The sequence below is a fragment of the Phoca vitulina genome, unplaced genomic scaffold, assembly GCF_004348235.1.
Source record: "Phoca vitulina isolate PV1807 unplaced genomic scaffold, GSC_HSeal_1.0 scaffold29, whole genome shotgun sequence".
Taxonomy (NCBI): domain Eukaryota; kingdom Metazoa; phylum Chordata; class Mammalia; order Carnivora; family Phocidae; genus Phoca; species Phoca vitulina.
This window is the reverse complement of record NW_022589732.1, coordinates 13670656-13697117: the sequence shown is the minus strand read 5'-3', so window position 1 is coordinate 13697117 and position 26462 is coordinate 13670656. Positions and strand designations below refer to the sequence as shown.

The following is a 26462-nucleotide window of genomic DNA, read 5'->3' as shown; positions in this document are numbered from 1 at the left end:
CCAAAATGGCTGCACAATTTTATAATTCCATTGACAGAGTATGAGGATTACAGTTTTTCACATCTGTGTCAACACTTATTCTTGTCTGTTTCTTTTTTCTCATTACAGTTTTCATTTGCATTTCCCTGATGGCTAATGATGTTGAGCATCTTTTCATGTGCATATTTGCCATTTATTTCTTTTAAAAAATTTTTGTTCAAATCCTTTGACTAATTGGGTTGTTTGTGTTTTTGTTGTTGAGTTGTAAGTGTTCTTTTTTCATTCTGGATATAGGAGCATTATCAGATATATGGTTTGTAAATATTTTCTCCCGTTCTGTAGGTCATCTTTCATTTTCTTGATGGTGTCGTTTGGCACAAAATTTTTGATTTTGATGAAGTCTGATAGGTCTTTTTTTGTTTTTTGGCTTTGGGGGTTTTTTTAGTTGTTTATGCTTTCTTTTTCTTTTCTTTCTATTTTATTAAATTCCAGTATAGTTAACATACAATTTTATATTAGTCTCAGAAGTACAATGTAGTGATTCAGCAATTTTGTACATTACTCAGTGCTCATCATGATAAGTGTACTCTTAATCCCTATCATCTATTTCACCCATCCCCACCACCCATCTCCTATCTAGTAACCATCAGATTGTTCTCTATAGTTAAGTCTGTTTTTTGGTTTGTCTCTTTTTTTCCTTTGTTTCTTAAATTCCACATATGAGTGAAATCATATGATATTTGTCTTTCTCTGACTAATTTATTTCACTGAGCATTATCTTCTCTAGATCCATCCATGATGTTGCGAATGGCTAGATTTCATTCTTTTTTTTGTGGCTGAGTAATATTCCATTGTGCTTATATACCATAACTTTATCCATTCATCTGTCAATGAACACTTGAGTTGCTTCCAAAAGTTGGCTGTTGTAAATAATGCTGCAATAAATGTAGCGGTGCATATATCTTTTTGAATTAGTGTTTTTGTATTCTGGAATTACTGGATCATATGGTAATTCTATTTTTAATTTTTTGAGGAATTTCCATACTGTTTTCCACAATGGCTGCAGCAATTTACATTCCCACCAACAGTGCACGAGGGTCCCTTTTTCTCCACAACCTCGCCTACACCTGTTGTTTCTTGCATTTTTGATTTTAGCCATTCTGACTGGTGTGAGTTGATATCTCATTGTGGTTTTGATTTACATTTCCCTGATGATGAATGATGTTGAGCATATTTTCATGTGTCTGTTGGCCATCTGTATGTCATCTTTGGAGAAATGTGTGTTCATGTCTTATGCCCATTTTTAAATTGGATTGTGTTTTGGGTGTTGAGTTGTATAAGTTCTTTTGTATTTTGGATACCAACCCTTTATCAGATACATCGTTTGCAAGTATCTTCTCCTATTCAATAGTTTGCCTTTTCGTTTTGTGATTGCTGTGCAGAGGCTTTTTATGTTGATGTAATCCCAGTAGTTTATTTTTGCTTTTGTTCCCTTGCCATAAGAGACATGTCTAGAAAAATGTTGCTACAGCCAATGTCAGAGAAATCACTGCCTGTGCTCTCTGCTAGGATTTTTATGGTTTGAGGTATCACATTGGTTCTTTAATCCATTTAAAGAATGGATTTTATTTCAACTTTATGTTTGTGTATGGTACCTGCAGTTTTGTTCTTCTTTTTCAAGATTGCTTTGGCTAGTGGTGCCTAGGTGGCTCAGTCAGTTAAGCATCTGCCTTCAGCTCAGGCCATGATCCCAGGGTCCTGAGATCAAGCCCCAAGTCTGGCTCCCTGCTCTGCCGGGGATCTGCCTCTCTCTCTCCCTCTGCCCCTCCCCTGCTATGCTCTCTCTCTCACTCTCTCCCTCTCTCTCAAAATAAATAAATAAAATCTTAAAAAAAAAATAGATTGCTTTGGCTGTTGGAGGTCTTTTGTGGTTCCATACAAATTTTTGTATTCTTTGTTCTAGTTCTGTAAAAAATACTGTTGGTATTTTGATAGGGATTGCATTAAATCTGTAGATTGCTTTGGGCAGTATGGACATTTTAACAGTATTTGTTCTTCTAATTCATGAGCATGGAATATCTTTCCATTCAGTTTCTTTCATCAGTGTTTTATAGTCATCTTCAATTTCTTTCATCAGTGTTCTGTAGTTTTCTGAGTACAGGTCTTTCACCTCCTTGGTTGAGTTTATTCCTAGGTATTCTATTATTTTTGGTTAAATTGTAACTGGGACTGTTTTCTTAATTTCTTTCTGCTACTTCATTATTATCAGTGTATAGAAATGCAAATGGACTTCTGTATATTAATTTTGTATCCTGTGACCTTACTGAATTATCAGTTCAAGTAGTTTTTTTGGTGGAGTCTTTAGGATTTTCTATATATAGTATCATGTCATCTGCAAATAATGGAAGTTTTACTTCTTCCTTACCATGTTGAATGCCTTCTATTTTTTTTTTCTTGTCTGATTGCTGTGGCTACAGCTCCCAGTACTATGTTGAATAAAAATAGTAAAGATGGACATCCTTGGGGCGCCTGGGTGGCTCAGTTGGTTAAGCGTCTGCCTTCGGCTCAAGTCATGATCCCAGTGTCCTGGGATCGAGCTCCGCATCGGGCTCCCTGCTCAGCGGGGAGCCTACTTCTCCCTCTTCCTCTGCTGCTCCCCCTGCTTGTGTACTCTTTCTGTCTCTCTTTCTAGGTCAAATAAATAAATAAAATCTTAAAAAAAAAAAAAAGAATGGACATCCTTGTCTTCTTCCTGTCATTAGGGGAAAAGTTCTGTTTTTCCTCATTTGAGTAGCTGTTTTTCATATATGGCCTTTATTATGTTACTGTGTTCCCTCTAAACCTCCTTTGTTGAAGGTTTGTATCATGAATGAATGTTATACTTTGTGAAATGCTTTTTCTGAATCTATTGAAATAATCACATGGTTTTTATCCTTTATCTTATTGATGTGACAATATCACAGTGATTGTTTTGCAAATATTGAACCACCCTTGCATACCAGGAATAAATCCCACTTGATCGTGGTGAATGAGTTGTATTTTTTTTAAAGATTATTTATTTATTTTGAGAGAGAGAGAGAGCAAGAGGAGGGGCAGGGGGATAGGGAGAGTCAAGCAGACTCCCTCTAAGCACAGAGCCCAACATAGGACTCAGTCCCAGGACTCTGAGATCATGACCTGAGCTGAAATCAAGAGCCAGCGGCTTACTGAGCCACCCAGGCGCCCCATGTTGAATGAGTTTTTTAATGTATTGTTGAACTTGGTTTTCTAATATTTTGTTGAAGATTTTTGTGTTCATCAGAGGTATTGGCCTGTAGTTTTCTCTTGTGTAGTGTCTTATCTGGTTTTGGTATCAGGGTAATGCTGGCCTCATAGAATGTATTTGGAAGCTTTCCTTCCTCTTCTATTTTTGGAATAGTTCGAGAATATGTATAACTCTTCTTTAAATACTTGATAGAATTCACCTGTGAAGCCATCTGGTCTTGGACATGTGTTTGTTGCGAGTTTTTGATTACTGATTCAATTTCATTGCCAAATCAGTCTCTATTTTCTGTTTCTTCCTGATTTGGTTTTAGGAGGTTAATATGTTTCTAGGACTTACCCATTTTTTCCTAGGTTGTCCAATTTGTTGGTATATAATTTTTCCTAATATTGTCTTACAATTCTTTGTATTTCTTTGGTGTCGATTGTTATTTCTCCTCTTTGATTTCTGTTTTTGTTTATTTGATTCCTCTTTTTTTTTTTTTTTTTTTTGATGAGTCTGGCTAGAGGCTTATCAATTTTATTGATCTTTTCAAAGAATCAGCTCCTGGTTTCATTGATCTGTTTTTGTAGTTTCTATTTCATTTATTTCTGCTCTAATCTTTATTATTTTCATCTTCTTACTGGTTTGGGGTTTTGTTTGTTCTTTTTCTAGCTCTCTTAGGTGTAAGGTTAGGTTGTGTATTTGAGGTTTTTCTTGTTTTTGAGGTAGGCCTGCATTGCTATAAACTTCCTTCCTAGGACAGGTTTTGCTGCATCCCAAAGATTTTGGACCATTTTCATTTGTTTCCATGTACTTTTTTTTTATTGATTTCTTGGTTGGCCCATTCATTGTTTAGTAGCATGTTATTTAACCTCCATGTATTTGTGTCCTTTCCAGTTTTTTCTTGTGGTTGATTTCTAGTTTCATAGCATTGTGGTCAAAAAAGATATTTGGTATGACTTTAATCTTTTTAATTTGTTGAGACTTGTTTTGTGACCTAATATGTGACCTGTTCTGGAGAATGGTCCATGTGCACGTGAATGTATATTCTGCTGTTTTAGGGTGGGATGTTCTGAGTATATCTTATTAGATCCATGTGGTCCAGTGTGTCATCCAAAGCCACTCTTTTCTTATTGATTTTTTTTGTTTGAATGATCTGTCCATTGGTGTGAGTGTTAAAGTCCCCTGGTATTATTGTAACATTGCCAATTATTTCCTTTATGGTTTCTTTTTTTAAGATTTTTGTTTATTTGAGAGAGTGAGCAAGAGAGAGCAGGAGTGAAGGGAGGGGCAGAGAGAGGGAGAAGCAGACTCCCTGCTGAGCAGGGAGCCCGACACAGGGCTCAATCCCAGGACTCCAAGATCATGACCTGAGCCGAAGGCAGACGCTTAACCGACTGAGCCACACAGGCAGCCCCCTTTATGTTTGTTATTAGCTGTTTTATGTATTTGGGTGCTCCCATGTTGGGTGCATAAATGTTTACAATTGTTATATCTTCTTGTTGGATTGTCCCCTTTATGATTATATAGTGTCCTTCTTTGTCTTTTGTTACAGTCTTTGTTTTAAAATCTGTTTTGTCCAATATAAATATTGCTATCCTGGTTTTCTTTTCACTTCCACTTGCAGGATAAATGTTTTTACAAAATCCCTTCACTTTCAATCTGCATGTGTCTTTAGGTCTGAAATGAGTCTCTTGTAGGTAGCATATAGATGTGTCTTGCCTTTTTTATCCATTTTGTCACCCTGTTTTTTGATTGGAGTGCTTAGTCCATTTACATTCAAAATAATTATTGATAGGTATGTACTTATTGTCATTTTGTTACTTGTTTTATGGTTGCTTTTGTAGTTCTTCCTTTTTTCTCTTGTTCTCTTCTCTCATGCTTTGCTGGCTTTCTTTAGTGATACACTTGAATTCCTTTCTCTTTATTTTTTTGCATATTTATTACCAGTTTTTGATTTATGGCTACCATGAGGTTTATATATAACATCATATGCATATAGTAGTCTATTTTCTTTTGCTGCTTTTAAAATTCGCTATCACTGCTTTCTGCCATTTTAATTACTTTGTGTCTTGGTGTGGACCTTCATGTTGATTTTGTTGGGGGTTCTCTGTACCTCCTGGAGCTGGATTTCTGTTTCCTTCCCCAGATTTGGGAACTTTTCAGCTATTATTTCTTCAAATAAATTTTCTGCTTCCTTTTCTTTCTCTTTTCCTTCTAGAATCTGTGTAATGCAAATATTACTACATTTTATGGTGTCACTGAGTTCTCTTAGTCTGTTTTCATTTATTATCTTTTTTTCTCTTTTCTGTTCAACTTGATTGCTTTCCTTTACTCTGTTCTACTTCCTCTGTTCTATTTATTCCCTCTAGTGTATTTTTAATTTCAGTTATTGAGTTGTTCATCTCTGATTGGTTCTTTTTTATGTTTTCTATCTCTTTGTTGAGGGTCTCATTGAGGTCCTTCACTTTGTTCTCAAGTCCAGTGAGTATCTTTATGACTATTACTTTAAATTCTCTATCAGGTATATTACTTACCTCTGTTTCACTTAGGTCTCTTGTAATTTTGTCCTGATCTTTCATTTTGGGTCATAGTCCTCTGTCCCCTTATTTTGTCTAACTCTCAGTGTCTGTTTCTATGTGTCAGGTAAATCAGCTGTGTCTCCTGCTCTTGAAAGTAGTGGTTTTATGAAGAAGAGGTCCTGTAGTGCCCTGCAGTGCAATGTCCCCTGTTCACCAGAACCCAGTGCTTCAGGGGTATCTCCTCTGTATGTTGCATGCACCCTACTGTTGCAGCTGAGCCAAGTTTGCCTTTAGTCCCGTCGTCTGCAATGACTCTCCTTGCCTGTTGTGAGCAGGTTTTGGTCCCTGTGTTGTTAGTGGGCCAGTCTGGGGCCACTGTAGGCTAAAACTGAGTCAGATCAGATGTTTGCCAAAGATGGAATAGCACTGAACTGCCGGGTGCTTTCCCTGTGTTTTGCCCTGAGAAGCTTTTGTTGGAGGGTGGTGCCTGCAATCAGACTGGCCCCCTGCTGGGCCACAGTCTGACAGGTGCATGTATTTATCTTCACCTCTCCCCAGGGTAGGAGTCACTTTGGAGTGGTGGAGGCCCCTGTCAGGGCTACTTGCACACTTCTGGCTTGTGGCACTGCTTTGGATGGACTCTGGCTAAGAGTGTATTGGAGAGAGCTGGGGCTCATGGTGCTGGCAAGATCTGCACAGGTTTCTGCGGGTGAGGGCTTCCAGCCCCTGGGAAAACTCCTGCCCAGGCTGGAATGGAGGGGTGGGTCCATAGAAGAGCTCAGGGAAGGAGGAGGTTTGCAGTTAGTAAGGTTCATGCAGGTCTGCTGTGTGAGAAAGACCTGAAGCTGCCTGGGATGGACGGGGCATGTGCGCGGAAGAATGTGGAGGCAGGGCTCTCACTGTGAGCAGGAGAGTGTTCTGCTGCCCGGGTTCTCACAGGTCTCTGCATATCTAGGCTAGGGGAACAAGGAAGGGAAATGACACCTTCTAGCTATTTTGTTCTTAGAGAAGTGTCCCCCAAATCCCTGTCCGTCCAGCACGTGCTCTGAGATTAGTAAATCCTCCTGTATACCCCACACGTTTTTCCAGCTGCCTCTTCTGTGCTGTATCTCAGCCGGGCTGTGGGCAACACTCTCTTAATTATGTTCTTTCATTTCATCAGCAGGGCTCTTTCAATTACATTCTCCTTTCATTTTGTCATATTGGGATGCAAGGAAGGAGTTCAGGAAGGTATCATTCTCCTTAGTTTACAAATAAGAAAACTGAGATTGTACTGAAAGTTACATATATTATAACTGAGAAGACTAGAACTTAGAGATACTTTTCTTACTTCCTTTTGCTGCTTCACACTGAGATTGTCATTATCAACTGAAATTGTTAGGGCCCTCCAGCAGGAATAATTAAGTTTCATATTAACTTCCTCCCTCTTTTACCTTAGGGTAAAAAAAATATGTAGGAGGAGATTTTATTAAAATAGATTGGGAGTTTCCCAGCATTTGGGGCTTTGGAAAACATGAGTCTTGATTTAAATTCCAAAGGAAAATGTTTAGTAAAAATTAATAATAGAAATCTCAAAACCCTGGGGCGCTTGGGTGGCTCAGTCGTTGGGCATCTGCCTTCGGCTCGGGTCATGATCCCGGGGTCCTGGGATCGAGCCCCACGTCAGGCTCCCTGCTCCGCGGGAATCCTGCTTCTCCCTCTCCCACTCCCCCTGGTTGTGTTCCCTCTCTCGCTGTGTGTCTGTCAAATAAATAAATAAAATCTTAAAAAAAAAAAAAGAAATCTCAAAACCCTGATTCTAGAAAATTATAACTAAACATTTTAATTTAAAAATTCTAACTCAAATTTTAGTTTAAGTTATGTATTAGAGGAAAACATGTACCCCAAACATTTGCTAAAGAAAAACATATTAACTAAGGTTCTAAAATAATCATATAGTAGCTGTCCTTAGATTTTTATCCTTGGTTTCTTAGGAACTCTCATTGATTTAAACTGCTTTGCTTCTTACTTCTCTAGGACTACATAACCATGACATATAAGACACCAAAATAGGACTTACAAATTTTTTGAATAGTAGTCTTGATTCTTTTTAATGCATACTTTGTTCCTCTCCTTCAGGTAGCAAATTATGGAGTTGGAGGACAGTATGAACCCCATTTTGATTTTGCACGGGTAAGTAAAAAAAAATGGGGAAGGGGGCGCCTGGGTGGCTCAGATGGTTAAGCGTCTGCCTTCGGCTCAGGTCATGATTCCAGGGTCCTGGGATCAAGCCCCACATCGGGCTCCTGGCTCAGCGAGGAGCCTGCTTCTCCCTCTCCCTCTGCCTCTCTCCCTGCTCATGCTTTCTCTCTCTCTCTCTCTCTCTGTATCTCTGTGTCTCAAAGGAATAAATAAAATCTTAAAAAAAAAAATGGAGACGGTAGGAGTTCTGCTGAAACTCAGGCATGACGTGTTAATTCTGTTCTTTTAGTATTAAAAATTTATAGTCTGTTTGCAATTTGTGGAAGCATGGTGGAATAGATACCCTATAAAACCTTTTTAGCAGTAAAAAACCCTTAGATACACAGTAAAAAAAATTAGATACTTTTAAATGCATTGCTGAGCCTGGAAGAAAGTAAAGGAAATTCCCAAAGGCAAAATGAACAAGGAAAACTTAGAAACTAAAATTAGAGTTAAAGGGGGTGGCAGAAAAGCTGAAGCTGAAAGCATGTGCCTCTAGGAATATAGAGCTTTGGGGACTAACAGCTCTGTGAGAGAACCTACCACTGTGCAGGCTACTGAACCTGAGAGACCCATGCATAAAACCTGAATCTCCAAAAGGATTACACCCTTAGAGAACGAATAGCCTGAAAATAATCTACTTTGAGTTAGGAGCCTTAAGGAGAGTTGCCTGTCATCACCCTGGTGGGGATGTAATGTGTATGAGAGCCTTTTCTGGAAGTCTGAAAGCATAGGCCTGCTCCCACATGAACCTTGGATTTGAATTTTCACTACCCTGGAAGAGGAGAAATTAAAGTTGTTCAGTTAGGTAGTGCTCCTTGGTACCTGGCAGAAAACAGGCATCCTCATTCTAACACCTCAGGAATTTTCAAGATTAAGGTCAGCCAAACAGGAACTGATTAAAAAAGAAATTACTAACTGGTAATAAGACACCATTGGTGAGACTGAAACAACCCACACATTTAGATGCCCCCAGGATGTTAGATAGTTGAGTTATCAGATACAGAATATAAAATAACTGTATAATATTTTTAAAAATTAAAGGATAAAAATTAATAAACTTTCAAAATGATTTAACATTTGAAAAACAAATGGAAGCTCTAGGTAGAAAAAAGTAATTGTTGAAATTTAAAGTTTGGATAAATTAAAACAGATTAGAGGCAGTTGAAGTGAATTAGTAAATTAGCTGATAAATCTGAAGAAATTACAAGAATATGCTGAGAGATAGGAAGATAAATACAAAATAGATGTAGAGACACTGGAGAATAAATAATATCGAAGCAGTTTGCTAAAAAGGTGTAGCTTTTCTTTTTTCACATTAAGCTATAAATTATACATTATCAAATCTTTAATTAAGCTTTATCATAATTACCTGAATTCTAGGGGTGCCTGGGTGGCTCGGTCGGTTAAGCGTCTGCCTTTGGCTCAGGTCATGATCCCGAGGTCCTGGGATTGAGCCCCACGTCAGGCTCCCTGCTTGGTGAGGAGCCTGTTTCTCACTCTCCCTCTGCAGCTCCCCTGATTGTGCACATGCATGCTCTTTGTCAAATAAATAAATAAAATCTTTAAAAAAAAAGGTAAAATAAATTCAGGGAGTATTTTTAAAAAATTAAATGAATTCTAAGAACTAAGAACTGCCTCAGGTACTTTAATAAATTTATTGATCTATTACCATTTTAAAATGAGTATATTCTTTTGAAAGAAAACACAGCCTTTATTGTGTTATAGCCCTTGACCATCTTAAATCCCAGAACCCTAGACTCTTCTGTGTAGGCCAGCAAAGAATATATTTTTAGTTTCTTTCCCTTCTATTTTCAATTATTGAAAAATGTCTGAGAGTCTTGGATGATGTGAAAGAGTATAATTCAAGTCCTGATATTAGTGCAACTAAATTTTTTTCTTAGTTTTTTTATTTAGAAATCATTACAGATTCTTAGGAAGTTGTGAAGAAATGTACCAGGAGGTCCCGTGAACCGTTCCCTCAGCCTCCCCCACTGTTAACATCTTCCATTACTGTAGCACATTATCAAAACCAAGACATAGGCATTGGCACAAGCCACCGAGCTTATTCATATTTCACCAGTTACATTTACACTAATTTGGGTGTGTGTGTGTCTATGCAGTTTTATTCCATGTGTAGCTTTGTGAAACTACCACCACAGTCAAGGTGCATAAGTGCACCATCGCTGCCAGACTCCCTCATAGTACTGCTCTGTGGCTGCACATACCCTCTGCTTCCCATGCCTAACTGCTGGTCAGCACTGCTCTAACCTGTCTCCTTAATTGTCGTTTCACAAATGTCAGATGGACTTGTATGCAGGATGTATCCTTTTGAGATCTTCTCTTTTCACTCAGCATAATTCCCTTGAGGTTCATGATCTTACAGAATGTAACAATAGTGTGTTCCTTTTGTATTGCTGAGTACTATTTTATGGTATGGACACACCTCAGTTTAGTCATTCATCCTTTGAAGGATGTTAGGGTAGTTTCCAGTTTGGGGCTGTCACAAATAAAGATGTGTGTAAATTTCTGTGTGAAAAATCCATTTTCATTTTCCTGGGATAACTGCCAAGAGACTGTATTGTATTTTGATTTAGATTTTTAAAAAAAGATTTTATTTATTTATTTGAGACAGAGAACGAGCAGGGGGTAGGGGCAGGGGGAGAGGGAGAAGCAGACTCCTTGCTGAGCAGGGAGCCCGACATGGGGCTCGATCCCAGGACCCTGAGATCATGACGTAAGGGCAGACATTTATCGGACCAAGCCATGCAGGCACCCCTAATTTAGATTTAAATAGCCAGATGTGAATTCTCCAGCCAGATTAAAGTGCTGACTGTCTAAAAGAATGACAAGCATAGTCACAGTAAACATTTGAATGGATAATGAGTTCAAAATAAATCTCAAAGTAAACTTTTTACCCACAGAGAACAGAGTTCATAAATGTAGCTATGAGGCTCTCATGTCTTTTTGGAAGCAAAACTATAGGCACGAATTTTATTAATAATCTGTAGATAGTAGATATTGGTTTTTGTTATTTAGGCTAATAAATCTGGGTTTTTCTCCCTGCAGTGGTCTTACCAAAAGTATTCACTGTACAAGCTGAATTGAAATCCAACAAGTATTTAAGTGACTGCTATATATTGTGCACCAGACATTATAAATGAACCTTTTTGGGTTGTTTTAGGCATATCCTTTAGCATATTACTGGTGTTTAGTTGCCACTAGATAATTTGCATTACTGAATTTCATTGTGTTTTATTCACAGAAAGATGAACCAGATGCTTTCAAAGAGCTGGGGACAGGAAATAGAATTGCTACATGGCTGTTTTATGTAAGTTACAGCTAAAATTTTTATTTTAAGATGGGATTTTATTACATGACATTTATTTTGAAGTGTTCAGATGTTTGTTTTCCTTAGACCTTATTTAACATTCTAATTTAAAGTTTTTACAACTGAGTAAGTGGAGGGTTTTTTTTTTTTTTGCATTTGTAACTTCAGATTATAATATTAAACCCTGAATAAGAATGCTGAAATTACTAACAGTCTCTATACTTGGAGATAATCATTGTTGATATTTTGGAGTATGGACTGTTAATATGCATATATAAGCACCTCTGTATATATTCACACATATTTTAACAAACTCCTTTTGAATTTTTTTGTTGATATATATCAGAAAAAGTATACAAATCATAAGTATTTAACTTCATAAATTTTCACAGTGAACACATCTGGTGTAAGCAGCAGCTAGATCAAGATAATAGCACATTATAGCCCCTTGGCAGCCCCATTAAGAGTAACTAACCATTTTCACGTTGTTTATTAAAGTTTCAAACAGTATGGTATTTTTTTATTTTTTCTATATGTTTAGGTATATGAACTGAACAATCTTAACTTTGGTCATAATATTTGCTCCAGTTCTCTACTGCTGCATAACAAATAACCACAAATCACCACAAAACTGAATGGATTAAAATAACTTTTTTATTATGTTATGTTAGTCCCCAACAGTACATCATTAGTTTCTGATGTGGTGTTCCATGTCTTTCTCTCTCTTGGTTGTGAGGTAGAGCGGGCTTCACGCCTGGTTCTTGCTCTGGATCTTTCATGCATTTGCAGTCAGAGGATGACTGGAACTGGGGTCATTTTGAAGGCTGAGGTTGAGACTGGCTTTGGCCAGAATACCTGCATGTGGTCTGGGCTTCCTCCCAGCATGGTGACTGGATTACAAGAGCTCATGTCTCCACAAAAAGCAAGGCTGAAATGCATGGCATTTTCATTACCTACCGTCAGAAGTCAAATAATGTCACTTCTGCATTTTATTAATCAAGGCAATTACAAAGATCTGCCAAGGTTCAGGGGGAGAGGACATAGACTCTACCACTCGATAAGAATATTGGTGTCACGTAAAAAAACATGTAGGACAGGGCATATTGGTATAATATTTGGAAAATATAATCTACAGTAGTAACCTTTGCTAACTTAAAAAATGTATTTTATATCTAGACTTAAATTTTGCTTACTTCATTACACTTTCTACCCCGTCCCCATTTGAATGATACAAAAATGGCATCTCTTTGCTGTTTTATTCTCTCTACCAAAATCCGTGTATCTCTGCTCAGTCTCATTTTCTTTCTTCATTGCTCCCTTCCACCTTCCCTGTGTGTCTTTTACTCTATTTCCTCCATTCCGCTTTCCCTCTATTCAACCTACCTTCTCACCTTCCTACCTTATTATTCTCCCACCCTCCCCTCTTACAACTTTATCTGTTTCCAAAAAGATTTAAGTACTGTAATATAACTAAGTTAAAGATGGGAGAGAATTACCACAAAGGGAAAACCAGGGGAGAAGCTTGATACATTATACAAAATTCATGCTGTGAAATCTTGTATACTTTTTAGAGGTGAACTTCCATAATTGTACCAATTTATATCCCACCTTTAAGTGTGATGTTTGTCAGACTTCGATCTGTACATCTTTCACTTATTAGACTAGCAGTTTTTGTGGCTTTAATTTGCATTTCTCTTATTAGAGAGGTTGGTCATCTTTTCTGATGTTTAAGAGACATTTTTTTTTCTTTTATGAATATTGATGCTGTATTACTTGGTCCAGTATCCATGAATATTAGATTTGACCATTAGATTTTATGTTAATTACTAATATGTTCTTTAATTATATAGCATTTTGATTAGATTAGTAATTCATTTCCCCCCCGCATTGTTTAAATACTGTTCCTAGATGGGCCATTTAGCACAACTTTTTCATTCTGTTTTTTCATTGCTTACAGAGCTGATAGCTCTTTGCTACTGATGCTGTATTTATCATAGTAAAATACCCTTATTTATCTCACTTAATATCAGGCACAGTTTAAATCAAAATAAAAGCATTAAGATCAAACTGTTTTCTTTGATATAACATTTGCCTGGCAAGTCTTTTTGTTTTCAGTGTTTAAGTCCCTTGTTTTAGATGTGACTCTTGGATGTAGCAATAGTTGGGTTTTGCTTTTTGATACAGTCTTTATGATCTGTGTTTCCTTTGTCTCATTTTGTCCATGTGCTTCCTCAATTTGGAAGATTTGTTTTTATTCTAGGTTACATTTTAAAATTTTTAAGATTTTAATTCCAGTACAGTTGACATACAGTGTGATACTAGTTTCAGGTGTACAAGTTAGTGATTCACCACTTGCGTACATTACCCGGTGCTCATCACAAGTGCACTCCTTAATCCCCATCACCTCTTTAACCCATCCACCCCCGACTTCCCCTCTGGTAACCATCAGTGTGTTCTCTATAGTTAAGAGTTTATTTCTTGGTTTCTGTCTTTTTTTCCCCTTTGTTTTGTTTCTTAAATTCCAAATATGAGTGAAATCATACGGTATTTGTCTGTCTCTGACTTACTTTGCTTAGCATAATACTCTCTGGCTCTGTCCACATCATTGCAAATGGCAAGGTTTCATTCTTTTTTATGGCTGAATAATATTCCATTGTGCATATATACACCACATCTTTTTTTTTTTTTTTAAGATTTTATTTATTTATTTGAGAGAGGATGAGAGGAGAGAGAGAGCACATGAGAGGGGGTAGGGTCAGAGGGAGAAGCAGACTCCCTGCTGAGCAGGGAGCCTGATGCGGGACTCGATCCCAGGACTCCAGGATCATGACCTGAGCCGAAGGCAGTCGCTTAACCAACTGAGCCACCCAGGCGCCCCACCACATCTTCTTTATCCATTAATCATTCAATGGATACTTGGGCTTCTTCCATAATTTAGCTATTGTAAATAATGCTGTAATAAACATAGGGGTACATATATCCTTTTGAATTAGTGTTTTCATATTCCTTGGGTAAATACCTAGTTAGGAGCACCTACTATTACTACTGTAGACACTAAAGCTCAGCAGTGAACAAATGAAAAGTCCTGTCCCATGGAGGTTATACTTTAGTGCAATAAATGCACAATTATACCCCTGTATTACTTGGTGTATTGGTTTTAAATAATCTCTCTTTACCCCTAGCTATAAGACATAAAAGATATCCTTATCTCCTTTCCTGACTGTATAATTTCTTTGCTTTTTATTTTTTTACTTAAGTATGTAAACCTAAACAGCATTTTGTTTAAAAACTGAGTAGCCTGCACAAAGCTATCTATGTTAGGTATAAGTCCAGATGTTCTCATATTCTGTGCAGTATCCTATCTTCCTCACAATGGCATATTTATTATACCAGTGCTTCTGATCATACTCTGGAATTCTTACAGATGAGTGATGTGTCAGCAGGAGGAGCCACTGTTTTTCCTGAAGTAGGAGCTAGCGTTTGGCCCAAAAAGGTAAACTTGATTCGTTTGTTATTTTAATTTTGTGGGTCTGTTTTTTCCCTGAGGAGGAGATGCACCTCAATTTCATGGTTTAATTAACTCCATTTTTAAAGATAGAGATAATCCTTACTAGGTAAATTTTACTTACTAGGTATACCAGGTAAAATTTTAAATTCTTTTTTCTTTAAGATTTTATTTGACAGCAAAAGAGGGAACACAAGCAAGGGGAGTGGGAGAGGGAGAAGCAGGCTTTCCGCTGAGCAGAGAGCCTGATGCGGGGCTCGATCCCAGGACCCTGGGATCATGACCCGAGCCGAAGGCAGATGCTTAACGACTGAGCCACCCAGGTGCCCCAAAATTTTGAATATTTTTACGGCACAATTTTTATGATTACCTAGAGGTAATGAACAACCAAGGATTAGTACTTAAAAGTTTTCATTCCTAAAATGGGTTCCAGGGGTGCCTGGGTGGCTCAGTCGTTAAGCGTCTGCCTTTGGCCCAGGTCATGATCCTAGGGTTCTGGGATCGAGCCCCACATTGGGGTCCCTGCTCGGCGGGAAGCCTGCTTCTCCCTCTCCCCCTGCTTGTGTTCCCTCTCTTGCTGTGTCTCTGTGTCAAATAAATAAAATCTTTTAAATAAATAAGATAAAATGGGTTCCATATGATGTTTATCCCTCCATCTTGCTATTGTAAGATTTGTCAAGCAACTTTGTGGTGGTAACATTTTCATATGATCACCAAAATTTTGTAAGTGACTATATTTTTAGAATTTTATTAGAGAAGATATAATGCTGCCATAGAGGTGTACTTCCTCACAGGAACAGAGGAAAATTTAATTTTTGCAAAAAGTGATAACCTGATATTTAGAGATAATTTTGTATTATTCTCCACAGGGAACTGCTGTTTTCTGGTATAATCTGTTTGCCAGTGGAGAAGGAGATTATAGTACACGGCATGCAGCCTGTCCAGTGCTAGTGGGAAACAAATGGGGTAAATATTTCCTATATTCTCTTGTGATTTCTCCTAACATTGAAAGGGATTCAGCCAAGCCAGTTTCTGATCTTAATATATTTGGTTTCAACAGCTCAGAATTCTGATGACAGATTTTAACAGTATTCCCACTTGAATAAGACAGTATCTTTCCCTCAAGGAGTTTACAATGGTCTCTGATTGAGACATGCTAATGGATAAATTAGAATATGGTATAGTACCCACTAATACAGTGATGTAAACAGAGGTGACTCCTTATATTTGGGGGAGGCTTCTTCAAAGCTTAATTTTAAAGTTTGGTCTTGAAGCTAAGAGCAGTATGTTTTCCAGGCCTGTTAGAGACCGGGGCCAGGACTCATGTGAGGCTAGAGACACACTCAGGGTCATGCTAGCATGACCGGCCACATTAAAACAAAATAGAAACAGGTGAAGTTATTTTAATACATATTACTTAACCCTATAAATCCATTCCAGTATGTGTCACTAGCCACCTTTCAAGTACTTAGTAGCCACATGTGTCTAGTGGCTACCATATCAGACATAGCAGGACTAAGGAGTGACACCTGATCATGAGAATTTTAAAAATCTCCCCTGATGATGATAATGTTTGAGAATCACTGGACTAGAATGAAGAGAGGCTAGTGACTGGGAGATCAGTTTAGAAGGCTCTTTTCCCTTGTCTAAGTGGGCGAGGATGAAAGCCTGGACTAAGGCAGCAGCAAAACTGTTGGAGAGTAAAGAGATTGAAGAGATAGACAAGGAAGAGTGACAGGGTTTGATTAATAAAAGATTGGAGACAGGAGTTGAGAAAGATAAAAGAGTAATTAGCGGTCCTAGTTTAGGTATTTTGTACGCATTGATGCCACTGATTGGGCTCTAGGATATAGGAGGAGTAGAAAATTCCATTTGAGGTACATTGAAAAGCAGTATCTTGGAATCAAGGAAACTTAATGAGCACATAATAGTAGTGATTGATTGTAGAATTGTTCCTGTAGAGTGGAGGCTTTGTGTTCATTTTTAAAATGTCTCTACTAGAGATCATATTTTGCAAACAGATAAAACAATGTTCTGTCTGTACCTACGTCTTAATTCCAATTGTGTTTTCATTTCAAGCCTTTGATTGAACATCAGTTACTTTAGGAAGTGCGCATACATAGACTCTCAAATGTGTGTCCAGCATTTAGGGAAGCTTTTAAAAAAGTGCCTAAGTACCATCTGCCTTCATCTTATTTGGTCTTAAACTTTTAGCTCCTATAGAAACTTTGTTAAACTAGTTAGATAGTAGAGAATATTAATATTTTTTTTTTCTCTCACAGTATCTAATAAGTGGCTCCATGAACGTGGACAAGAATTTCGAAGACCATGTACCTTATCAGAATTGGAATGACAAATAGGCTTCCCTTCCTCTCCTGTTATACTCTAATGTGTCTGATATGCACATTTCCCGGTCTTAACTTTCCAGCGTTTACAATTGACTAACACTCCATGATTGATTTCAGTCATGAACCTCATCCGATGTTTCATCTGTGGACAATCACTAACTTTGTGGGTTTTTTTCTTTTAAAAGTAACACTAAATCACCATATTGTACATACAAACCTTTAAAGTTCAGTTGGTATCACAGAGGATAAAGCAAGGTAGAGTTTAAAATGAGGAATTTTTACACTTATTTCCTAAAGAACTTCTTGGTTGGATAAAGAAAACAGTTTAAGCATCTGATTATAGTATTTCACTACATCTCAGTGTTTAGGGGGTAGGCTAGAATGGGCCATGTGATTAAGGAACAGAAGCTTCATAGTATGTACCTAGGTATTAGGTTTACCTAGTCTTCTTTTCTGGATCTGCCTGAAGACTAGGAATAAACTAGGCCTCTGATCTGGGTTCCATTTGATGTTTGCCCCATATGCTATTCTAAGTTGATTTTTTTCCTTCCAAATCTTTTTAAAGAAAGTATACTGTATTTTACCAGTCCCATTCTTCTCTCATAGCTCCTCTGTGGTGAATTAAATCTGAGTTAAAATACTTTGATTAAACAAAAATTTTTAACACAAAGCCCTATATAACAACACTGGGTCTTAACTAAAATGATCATTAGTTTGTTTCTTTCCCCCTTTTCTTAAATGACTGATGATTTTGTCCATAAAATTTGCTGTTTTTCTTAGTGCTAGTACCTTGCCTCTTACTCCTGCTATAGCAGGGTGATGATATTGGCATTCTGATAAAATATTGTGCCTTAGGAGACTGGAAATTGTAAAATGTACAAGTCCTTTTAATGATGAGGGAATTGATAAAAAAAAAAAATCTTTTCTAAAAAGCCAAAATGTTTTTCTCAATTCTGAAATGTGTTGTGACAACAATGACCTATTTATGATCTTAAATCTTTTTTTAAAAATGTTTCTGTTTTGTGTGGTATTTTTCATACTTGAATGTGAATGCATGCTATAGTGACAACAGGTGATTTCTATTTTTTTTTTTTTTTTTTAATGCAGAGGACTGAGGTTTATCCCCTTGGTTTTCATTCACTCTAATGTCACACTGATATGGTAGAAAATTTAGGCTCTCTGAACTTGCAGATACTTAATCAAAATAGGTTTCCTTCAAAAGGAGCACTACAACTTTACTATGGTTATGGAGTTACTATAATAATGTTACTTAAGCTCTCTCTTATTCAAAAATAAGGTGTAATATAAAGCTGTGACCATAATGAAGTATACTCATTGACCCTTTGGACTTTTTACATTTCTTATGGTGAATCTTAGTTCATACGAGGGCTTTCTATCCTTTATGCACTATTTAAATATTTAAGAAAGAATTTGGTTGCTTGGGTAAGAAGGTATTATTACTTTTACCAATTCCTTTCTCCAAAATACCCTTTGTTTCACAACTATTTTGGTAGGAAATTTGAAAATTAGCTTCAGTATTTTAATCTTAGATTTTGTGGCTGTAGATGATGATTTATTTAAAAGAAATAATCATGTTAGAAGCAATGTAAATGCCAAAGGATAGAAATAAAATGGGGGTTCAGTGAATGGAAACTAACCTTTATTACCCTATTTGATTTAGCAAGTAGAATAAAAATAATATATATTTCAGAAGGAAATGACATTCTTTATATTCAATCCAAACTCCATGGGGATCAGTAAACTCTTTTCAGTGTTAGATCTTACAGAACCCTCCCAAGTTTCATTACCAACTATTTTTCTTTCCAAATGAAAAGGAGAAAAAAAAAAATTCCATAAAAAGTTTTGAGTCCAGTGGTCATTGCAATCTTTTTTTTTTTTTTTATGGTGAACATTAAAGGAGGGCTACATACCAGCTCTGGATGCCCTGGGGCACAGAAAAAAAAAAAAGCTGTGATTTAAAGGAGCAACTAGAATATAAGGGAACTCTGCCAAAGGATGGGGGAGCTGTTGGAACTCTCTTTAGGTTGGAGGGGCTAGCAAGTGCCCTTCACTTTGATAGCATGGATGGAGGCAGGGTCTGAGCACCCGAGCAGGCTTACCACCTTAGGTAAGACCCAGGCCTCTAGCCCATGCCAGTCCCAGCCATCCCACCAAGGCAGCCTCAGCTGCAGCCCGGATAGGGCACACACCAGGACACCCTTAGTGAGTGCTCACTGTAGCTCCAGCCATCTGTCAGATGACAGAGGCACAGAACACCCCAGAGCACTCCAAACCTGCACCACTTTGGCTCCAGAGGACTTGCCAGGGCACCTGTGGCATAGCACTCCAGGAACCCCTGGCCAGTGCCTGCCATGGTTCCAGCCACTCCACCAAAGCACCCCTGTGTGGAGTGCTCCAGGATTCACTGGCCCATAACCTGCCTTAGCTCCAACTGCTCCTGTAGGGCACCCCCTGCACTTAGCACCGCAAGACACTACAGCTTGCACCCACTATCAGTGTCAGCTGTTCTGCCCGGGTGCCCCCTGCACCAAGAGCCCCAGGACCAGGCCAGCCCATGCCCACTTCAGCTATGTTCACCTGCCAGGGCACACTCTGTGGGGAGTGCCCCAGAACCCCCCAGCCCACACCCAACCTTGGCTCCAGCTACCCCACCAGGGTGCCTCCGACATGAAGCATAACAGATTCCCCAGCTTGTGCTTCACCTGGGTACCCTCTGCAGAGATCCCAAGGGCTGCCCTAGTCCATACACTATTCAGCTAGCCTGCCCTGGTACCCTCTGCACAGAGAGCCCAGGGACCACCCAGACTATGCCCATTTCAGCTCTGGCCATCCCACAAGGACAGCCCCAGCACTCCAGCCTATGCCACACACAGCTCCAGCCAGCAAACCAAAGTCATCAGGTACACATAGTTTACATGGGATGGCCTTACACAAGACCATTCCTTTGAGTTTAGAAGTAGCTGTTCCACCTAATTCATAGAAATAAACACAAAGTCAAGCAAAATGGGGAGAGAGAAATATGTTGCAAATGAAAGAAGACAAAACCTCAGAGAAAGAACTAAATGGAGATAAGCAATATTTCTGATAAAGAGTTTAATGATCATAAAGATACTGCACTGGAGAGAACAGTGGAAGAGCTCTGTGAGAACTTGAAAACAAGGAAAATATAAAAAGAACCGAGTTGAAGAATACAGTAACAGGGCACATGAGTGGCTCAGTCAGTTGAGCGTCTGCCTTCGGCTCAGGTCATGGTCCCGGGGTCCTGGGATCAAGTCCTGTGTCGGGCTCCCTGTTCAGTGGGGAGTCTGCTTCTCCCTCTGCCTCTCTTCCCCAACATCTCTCTCTCAAATAAATGAATGAAATCTTAAAAAAAAATACCATAAAGGGAATCAACAGATTAGCAGATGTAGAAGAATGGATCAGTGATTTGAAAGGATAATAGAAAGCAACCAGGCTGAACAGCAAAACAAAGAATTTTTATTTTATTAAGTAGGCTTCATGCCCAGTGTGGAGCCCAACGTGGGGTTTGAACTCATGACCCTGAGATCAAGACCTGAGCTGAGATCATGAGTCAGATGCCTAACTGGTTGTTACCCAATACCCTGAAAAAAGAATTTTTAAAAATGAGGATACTTTAAGGGATCTCTTAGACAACATCAAGCAAACAAACATTCACATTATAGGGGTCCCAGAAGAAGAAAAGAGAGAGTAAGGGGTAGAAAACTTCCCTTACCTGGGGAAGGAAACACATCTAGGTTCAGGAAGCAGAGTTCAAACAAGATGAACTCAAGGTGGTCTACACAACACATAATTAAAATCTCAAAGATCAAAGAGAATTTGAAAAGCAGCAAGAGAGAAGAAAATAGGTACAAGGGGAAACCCCATAAGACTGATTTTTAGCAGAAATTTGTAGGTTAGATGGGAGTGGCTGCTGAAAGGAAAAAACCTGCAACCAAGACTACCTGTAAGATTATCATTCAGAATTGAAGGAGGAATAGTTTCCCAGCTGAAAGTTAATTACTACTAAACCAGCCTTATAAGAAATGTTAAAGGACTTTTCTTTACATGTAAAAGGCCATAATTAGAAGAAAATTCTGAATAAAAAGATGTAAGATATGATACCATACACAAAACACATGTTGGCAGGGGATTAAAAAAGTTTTTAGAATGTGTTCAAACTGAACCATGAAGTTAATACATATATCCTTAGGATGTTATATATGAACCTCATGGTAACCACAAACCCAAAACCTGTAACAGATACACAAAAAAATACAGAGAAAGAAAGCCAAACAAACTAAAGAAAGGCATCAATCACAGCAGAAGAAAGGAACAAGAAAAACTACAAAACCAGCCAGAAAACAATTAACAAAATGCAATAAGTATATACCTATCAATAACCACTTTAAATGTAAATGGTCTAGATGCTCCAATCAAAACACATAGGATGGTGGAATGGATAAACAAGGACCATCTATATGCTGCCTACAAGAGACTCACTTAAGACTAAAGACACAGACTGAAAGTAAAAGGATGGGAAAAGGTACTCCATGCAAATAGAAGGCGTGGGGGCGGGGGGGGGGGGAAGCCAAGGTAGCAATACTTTTAGCAGACAAAAAGAAGAATGTAACAAATGACAAAGAAGGCCATTAACAATGATAAATCAATCCAACAAGAGGATATAATAATTACAAGTGTCTATGCACCCAACATTGGAGCACCTAAGTACATACAGCAAATATTAATAGACATAAAGGGAAAAATTGACAGTAATACAATAATAGTAGGTGACTTTAACACGCCACTTAATATCAATGGATAGGTCATCCAGGCAGAAAACCAATAAGGAAACAGTGTCATTGAATGCCACATTAAACCGAATGGACTTTACAGATATATACAGGACATTCCATCCAAAACCAATAGAATACACATTCTTTCCAAGTGCACATGGAACGTTCTCCAGGATAGATCACATACTGGGTCACAAATCTCAATACATTTAAGAAGACTGAAATCATATTATGCATCTTTTCTGACCACAATGGTATTAAACTAGAAATCAATCACAAGAAGAAATCTATAATAAACAGATACATGAAGGTTAAATAACATGCTACTAAACAATGAATGGGTCAACCAAGAAATCAAAGAGGAAATAAAAAAAAATACATGAAGACAAATGAAAATGAAAACACAATGGTCCAAAGTCTTTGAGACACAGTGAAAACAGTTCTAAGAGGAAAATTTATAAAAGCATACCTCAAGAAACAAAATCTCAAATATGCTATCTAGCCTTACACCTAAAGGGGCTAGAAAAAAAACAAAAACCAAGGCCAAAGTCAGTGGAAGGAAATAATAGAGACAAAAAGAAAAATCAATGAAACCAAGAGCTAGTTCTTTGAAACAAATAAAACTGATAAACCTTTAGTCACACTCATCAAGAAAAAAAGAGACAACCCAAATAAATGAAATCAGAAATCAAAGAGGAGAAGTAACAACCCAACACCACAGAAATACAAAGGATTATGAGACTACTAGAAAAAATATGCCAACAAATTGAACAACCTAGAAGAAATGAATACATTTTCAGAAACTTCCTAAACTGGGTTCCTAGGTGGCTCAGTCAATTAAGCATCTGCCTTTGGCTCAGGTCATGATCCCAGGGTCCTGGGATCGAGTCCCACATCAGGCTCCCTGCTCAGCAAGGAGTCTGCTTCTCCCTCTCCCTCTGCCCCTCCTCCCTACTCATGTGTGTGCTCTCTCTCAAATAAATAAAATCTTTAAAAAGAAAAAAAAGAAACCTCCTAAACTGAAGTAGGAAGAAAAACAAAATCCAAACAGAACAATTGTAAGTAACAAATTGAATTAGTAATAAAAAAATTCCCAACAACCAAAAGTCCAGCACTACATGGATTGACAGGTGAATTCTACCAAACAATTAATGAAGAGTTAACACCTATTCTCAAAATATTCCAATAAAATAGAGGAAGGAAAGCTTCCCAGTATGTTCTACAAGGCCAATATTGCCCTAACAAAACTGAAGACACTACAAAAAGAAGAAAACTACAGGCCAATATCCCTGATGAACATAGATGCAAACCTCCTCAACAAAATATTAGCAAACCACAATTGTAAACAATACATTAAAAGGATCATTCACCAGGGTGCCTGAGTGGCTCAGTCAAGCATCTGACTCTTGATTTTGGCTCAGGTCATGATCTCAGGGTCATGAGACTGAGTCCTGTGTTGGGCTCTGCACTCAGCAGGGAGTCTGCTTGAGAGTCTCTCTCTCTCCCTCTCCTGCTGCCCCTCCCCCTGCTCTCTCTCTCTCTCAAATAAATCTGGGGGAAAAAGGATCATTCACCATAATCAAGTGGGATTTATTCCAGGGATGCAAGGATGGTTCAATATTTGCAACTCAATCAACGTGACACACCACATTAACAAAAAGAAGAAAAATCATGATCATCTCAATAGATACAAAAAAAGCATTCGACAAAATCTAACATCCATTCATGACAAAAACTCTCAACAAAGTGGGTTTAGAGGGTTTATACCTCAGCATAATAAAGGCCATTTATGAAAAACCAACAGCTAACATCATACTCAGTGGTGAAAATCAGAGCTTTTCCTTTAAGATTAGGAACAAGACAAGGATGTCCAGTCTTACTAGTTTTATTCAACATAGTACTGGGGTCCTAGCCACAGCAGTCAGACAAGAAAAATAACAGGCATTCTAATTGGTAAGGAAGAAGGTAAACTGTCACTATTTGTAGATGACATGATACTATACATAGAAAACCCTAAAGACTCCACCCAAAAACTATTAGAATTCAGTAAATTTGCAGGATATAAAAGCTATACATAGAAATGTTGTGTTTCTATACACTAATAATGAAGTACCAGAGAGAAATTAAGAAAACAATTCTATTTACAATTGAACAAAATACCTAAAAATAAACTTAAACAAGGAGGTAAAAGACCTCTACTCTGAAAGCTATAAAACATTGATGAAAGAAATTGAAGATGACAGAAAAAATGGTAAGACATTCCATGCTCATGGATTACAAGAATATTGTTAAAATATCCATACTGAGTCAAAGCAATCTACATATTCAATGTAATCCCTACCAAAATACCAACAGCATTTTTTAAAAGAACTATAGCAAATAATCCTAAAATTTATATGGAACCACAAAAGAACCCAAATAGCCAAAGCCATCTTGAGAAAGAAAAACAAAACTAGTGGCATCACTGTTCCTGATTTCAAGATATACTACAAAGCTATAGTCATCAAAACAGTATGGTACAAAAACAGACACAGAAATCAACGGAACAGCATAGAGAGGCCGAAATAAACCTGTATTTATATGGCCAATCTATAGCAAAGGTGGTAAGAATATACAATGTGGAAAAGACAGTCTCTTCAATAAATGGTGCTGGGAAAACAACAGCTTCATGCAAAAGAATGAAATTGGACCACTAGTCTTAACCATACACACACAAAACTCAAAGTGGATTAAAACCTAAATGTGAAACATGAAACTATAAAACTCCTGAAAGAAATATAGGCAGTAATTTCTTTTACATCAGCCTTAGCAACATTTTTCTAGATAGGTGTCTTCAGGCAAGGGGAAAAAAAAGGCAAATATAAACTACTGGAACTACACCAAAATGACAGGTTTTTTTTATAGTGAAGGAAATCAACAAAGAAGCAACCTACTGAATGGGAGAATATATTTGTAAATTATATTTCTGATAAGGGGTTGATATCCAAAATACATTAAGAACTTATACAACTCAACACCAAAAAGACAATGTGATTTAAAAATGGGCAGAGGACCTGAATAGACGTTTTTCCAAAGAAGACATACAGATGGCCAACAGACACATCAAGAGATGCTCGGCATCACTCATCATTAGGGAAATGTGAATTAAAACCACAATGAGATATCTACCACCTTACACCTGTCAGAATAGCTAGAATCAAAAACACAAGACATAACAAGTGTTGGTGAGGATGTAGAGAAAAAAGAACCCCCATGCACTGTTGGTGGGAATGCAAACTGGTATAGCCACTGTGGGAAACAGTATGGAGACTCCTCAAAAAATTAAAAATAGAAATATCATATGATCCAGTAATTACACTCCTGGGTATTTACAAGAAAAAACAAAACAAAACAAAACAAAACAACCATGAAAACACTACTTCAAAAGATTTTGCACTTCTATGTTTATTGCAGCATTATTTACAATAACCAAGATCTGGAAGCAACCCAAGTGTCCATTGATAGAGGAATGGATAATATATAGTTATATAGTTTATATATATATTTAATGGCAAGATCTCGTTCTTTTTTATGGTTAACATGGATGGACTTAGTATTATGCCAAGTGAAATAAGTCAGTGAGAGAAAGACAAATATCATATGATTTCACTTATATGTAGAATCTAAAAAACAAATTGAAGAAACAGACTCATAAATACAGAAAACAAACTGATGTTTGCCAGAGGGAGAGGTGTGGGGGGTGTGGGCAAAATGGGTGAAGGGAAATGGGAGGTATAGGCTTCCATTAATGGAATGAGTAATCATGGGGTTCAAAGGTACAGCATAGAGAATATAATCAATGGTATTGTATTAACATTATATGGAGAGAGATGGCAGCTACACTTGTGGTGAGCATAGCAAAATGTATAGAGTTGTCAAATCACTATGTTGTACACCTGAAACTAATGTGACATTGTGTGTCGACTACATTTCAATTAAAATAAATAATAAAATAAACGAGGGCTAGAGCTATCATGGAAAATGTGGAAACTGGTTTCCTCACCAACCTTAAGTGCCTATCCTTCAAGATATGAGTTTCATCATTTGTTAACTTTAAGCATGGAATCATCACATTACCAACATGGAGTTAACTGAAGTATTCACTGGAACTTAAAACAGCAGGATAATTAAATGTGATAACTACATAAGAACCTAGTAGGATTATTTTTTTAATTATTTTAGGATTCTGTGGAAAGCTAAATGGTAAATACAGTGATGAAAGAAGCAATCAGGTATAAATGAAGGGGGGGAAATTGGAGGGGGAGACGAACCATGAGAGACTATGGACTCTGAGAAACAAACTGAGGGTCCTGGGAGGAGGGGGGTGGGGGGATGGGTTAGCCTGGTGATGGGTATTAAAGAGGGCACGTACTGCATGGAGCACTGGGTGTTATACGCAAACAATGAATCATGGAACACTACATCAAAAACTAATGATGTAATGTATGGTGATTAACAAT

The 26462-nt window shown here is 37.7% G+C and overlaps 1 protein-coding gene across 3 annotated transcripts in view; it reads left to right on the top strand.

Moving 5' to 3' along the window:
* Window positions 1–20374, top strand: part of P4HA1 (prolyl 4-hydroxylase subunit alpha 1) — a 105469-nt gene extending 85095 nt beyond the window's left edge. For all 3 annotated transcript variants that reach the window (XM_032423557.1, XM_032423556.1, XM_032423555.1), the window contains exons 11-15: window positions 7864–7917; window positions 11231–11296; window positions 14721–14789; window positions 15671–15767; window positions 17084–20374. In XM_032423557.1, the coding sequence (XP_032279448.1) occupies window positions 7864–7917; window positions 11231–11296; window positions 14721–14789; window positions 15671–15767; window positions 17084–17154 (357 nt within the window). In that variant the 3' untranslated portion in view covers window positions 17155–20374. The remainder of the gene's footprint in view (window positions 1–7863; window positions 7918–11230; window positions 11297–14720; window positions 14790–15670; window positions 15768–17083) is intronic.
* Window positions 20375–26462: the final 6088 nt, after the last annotated feature.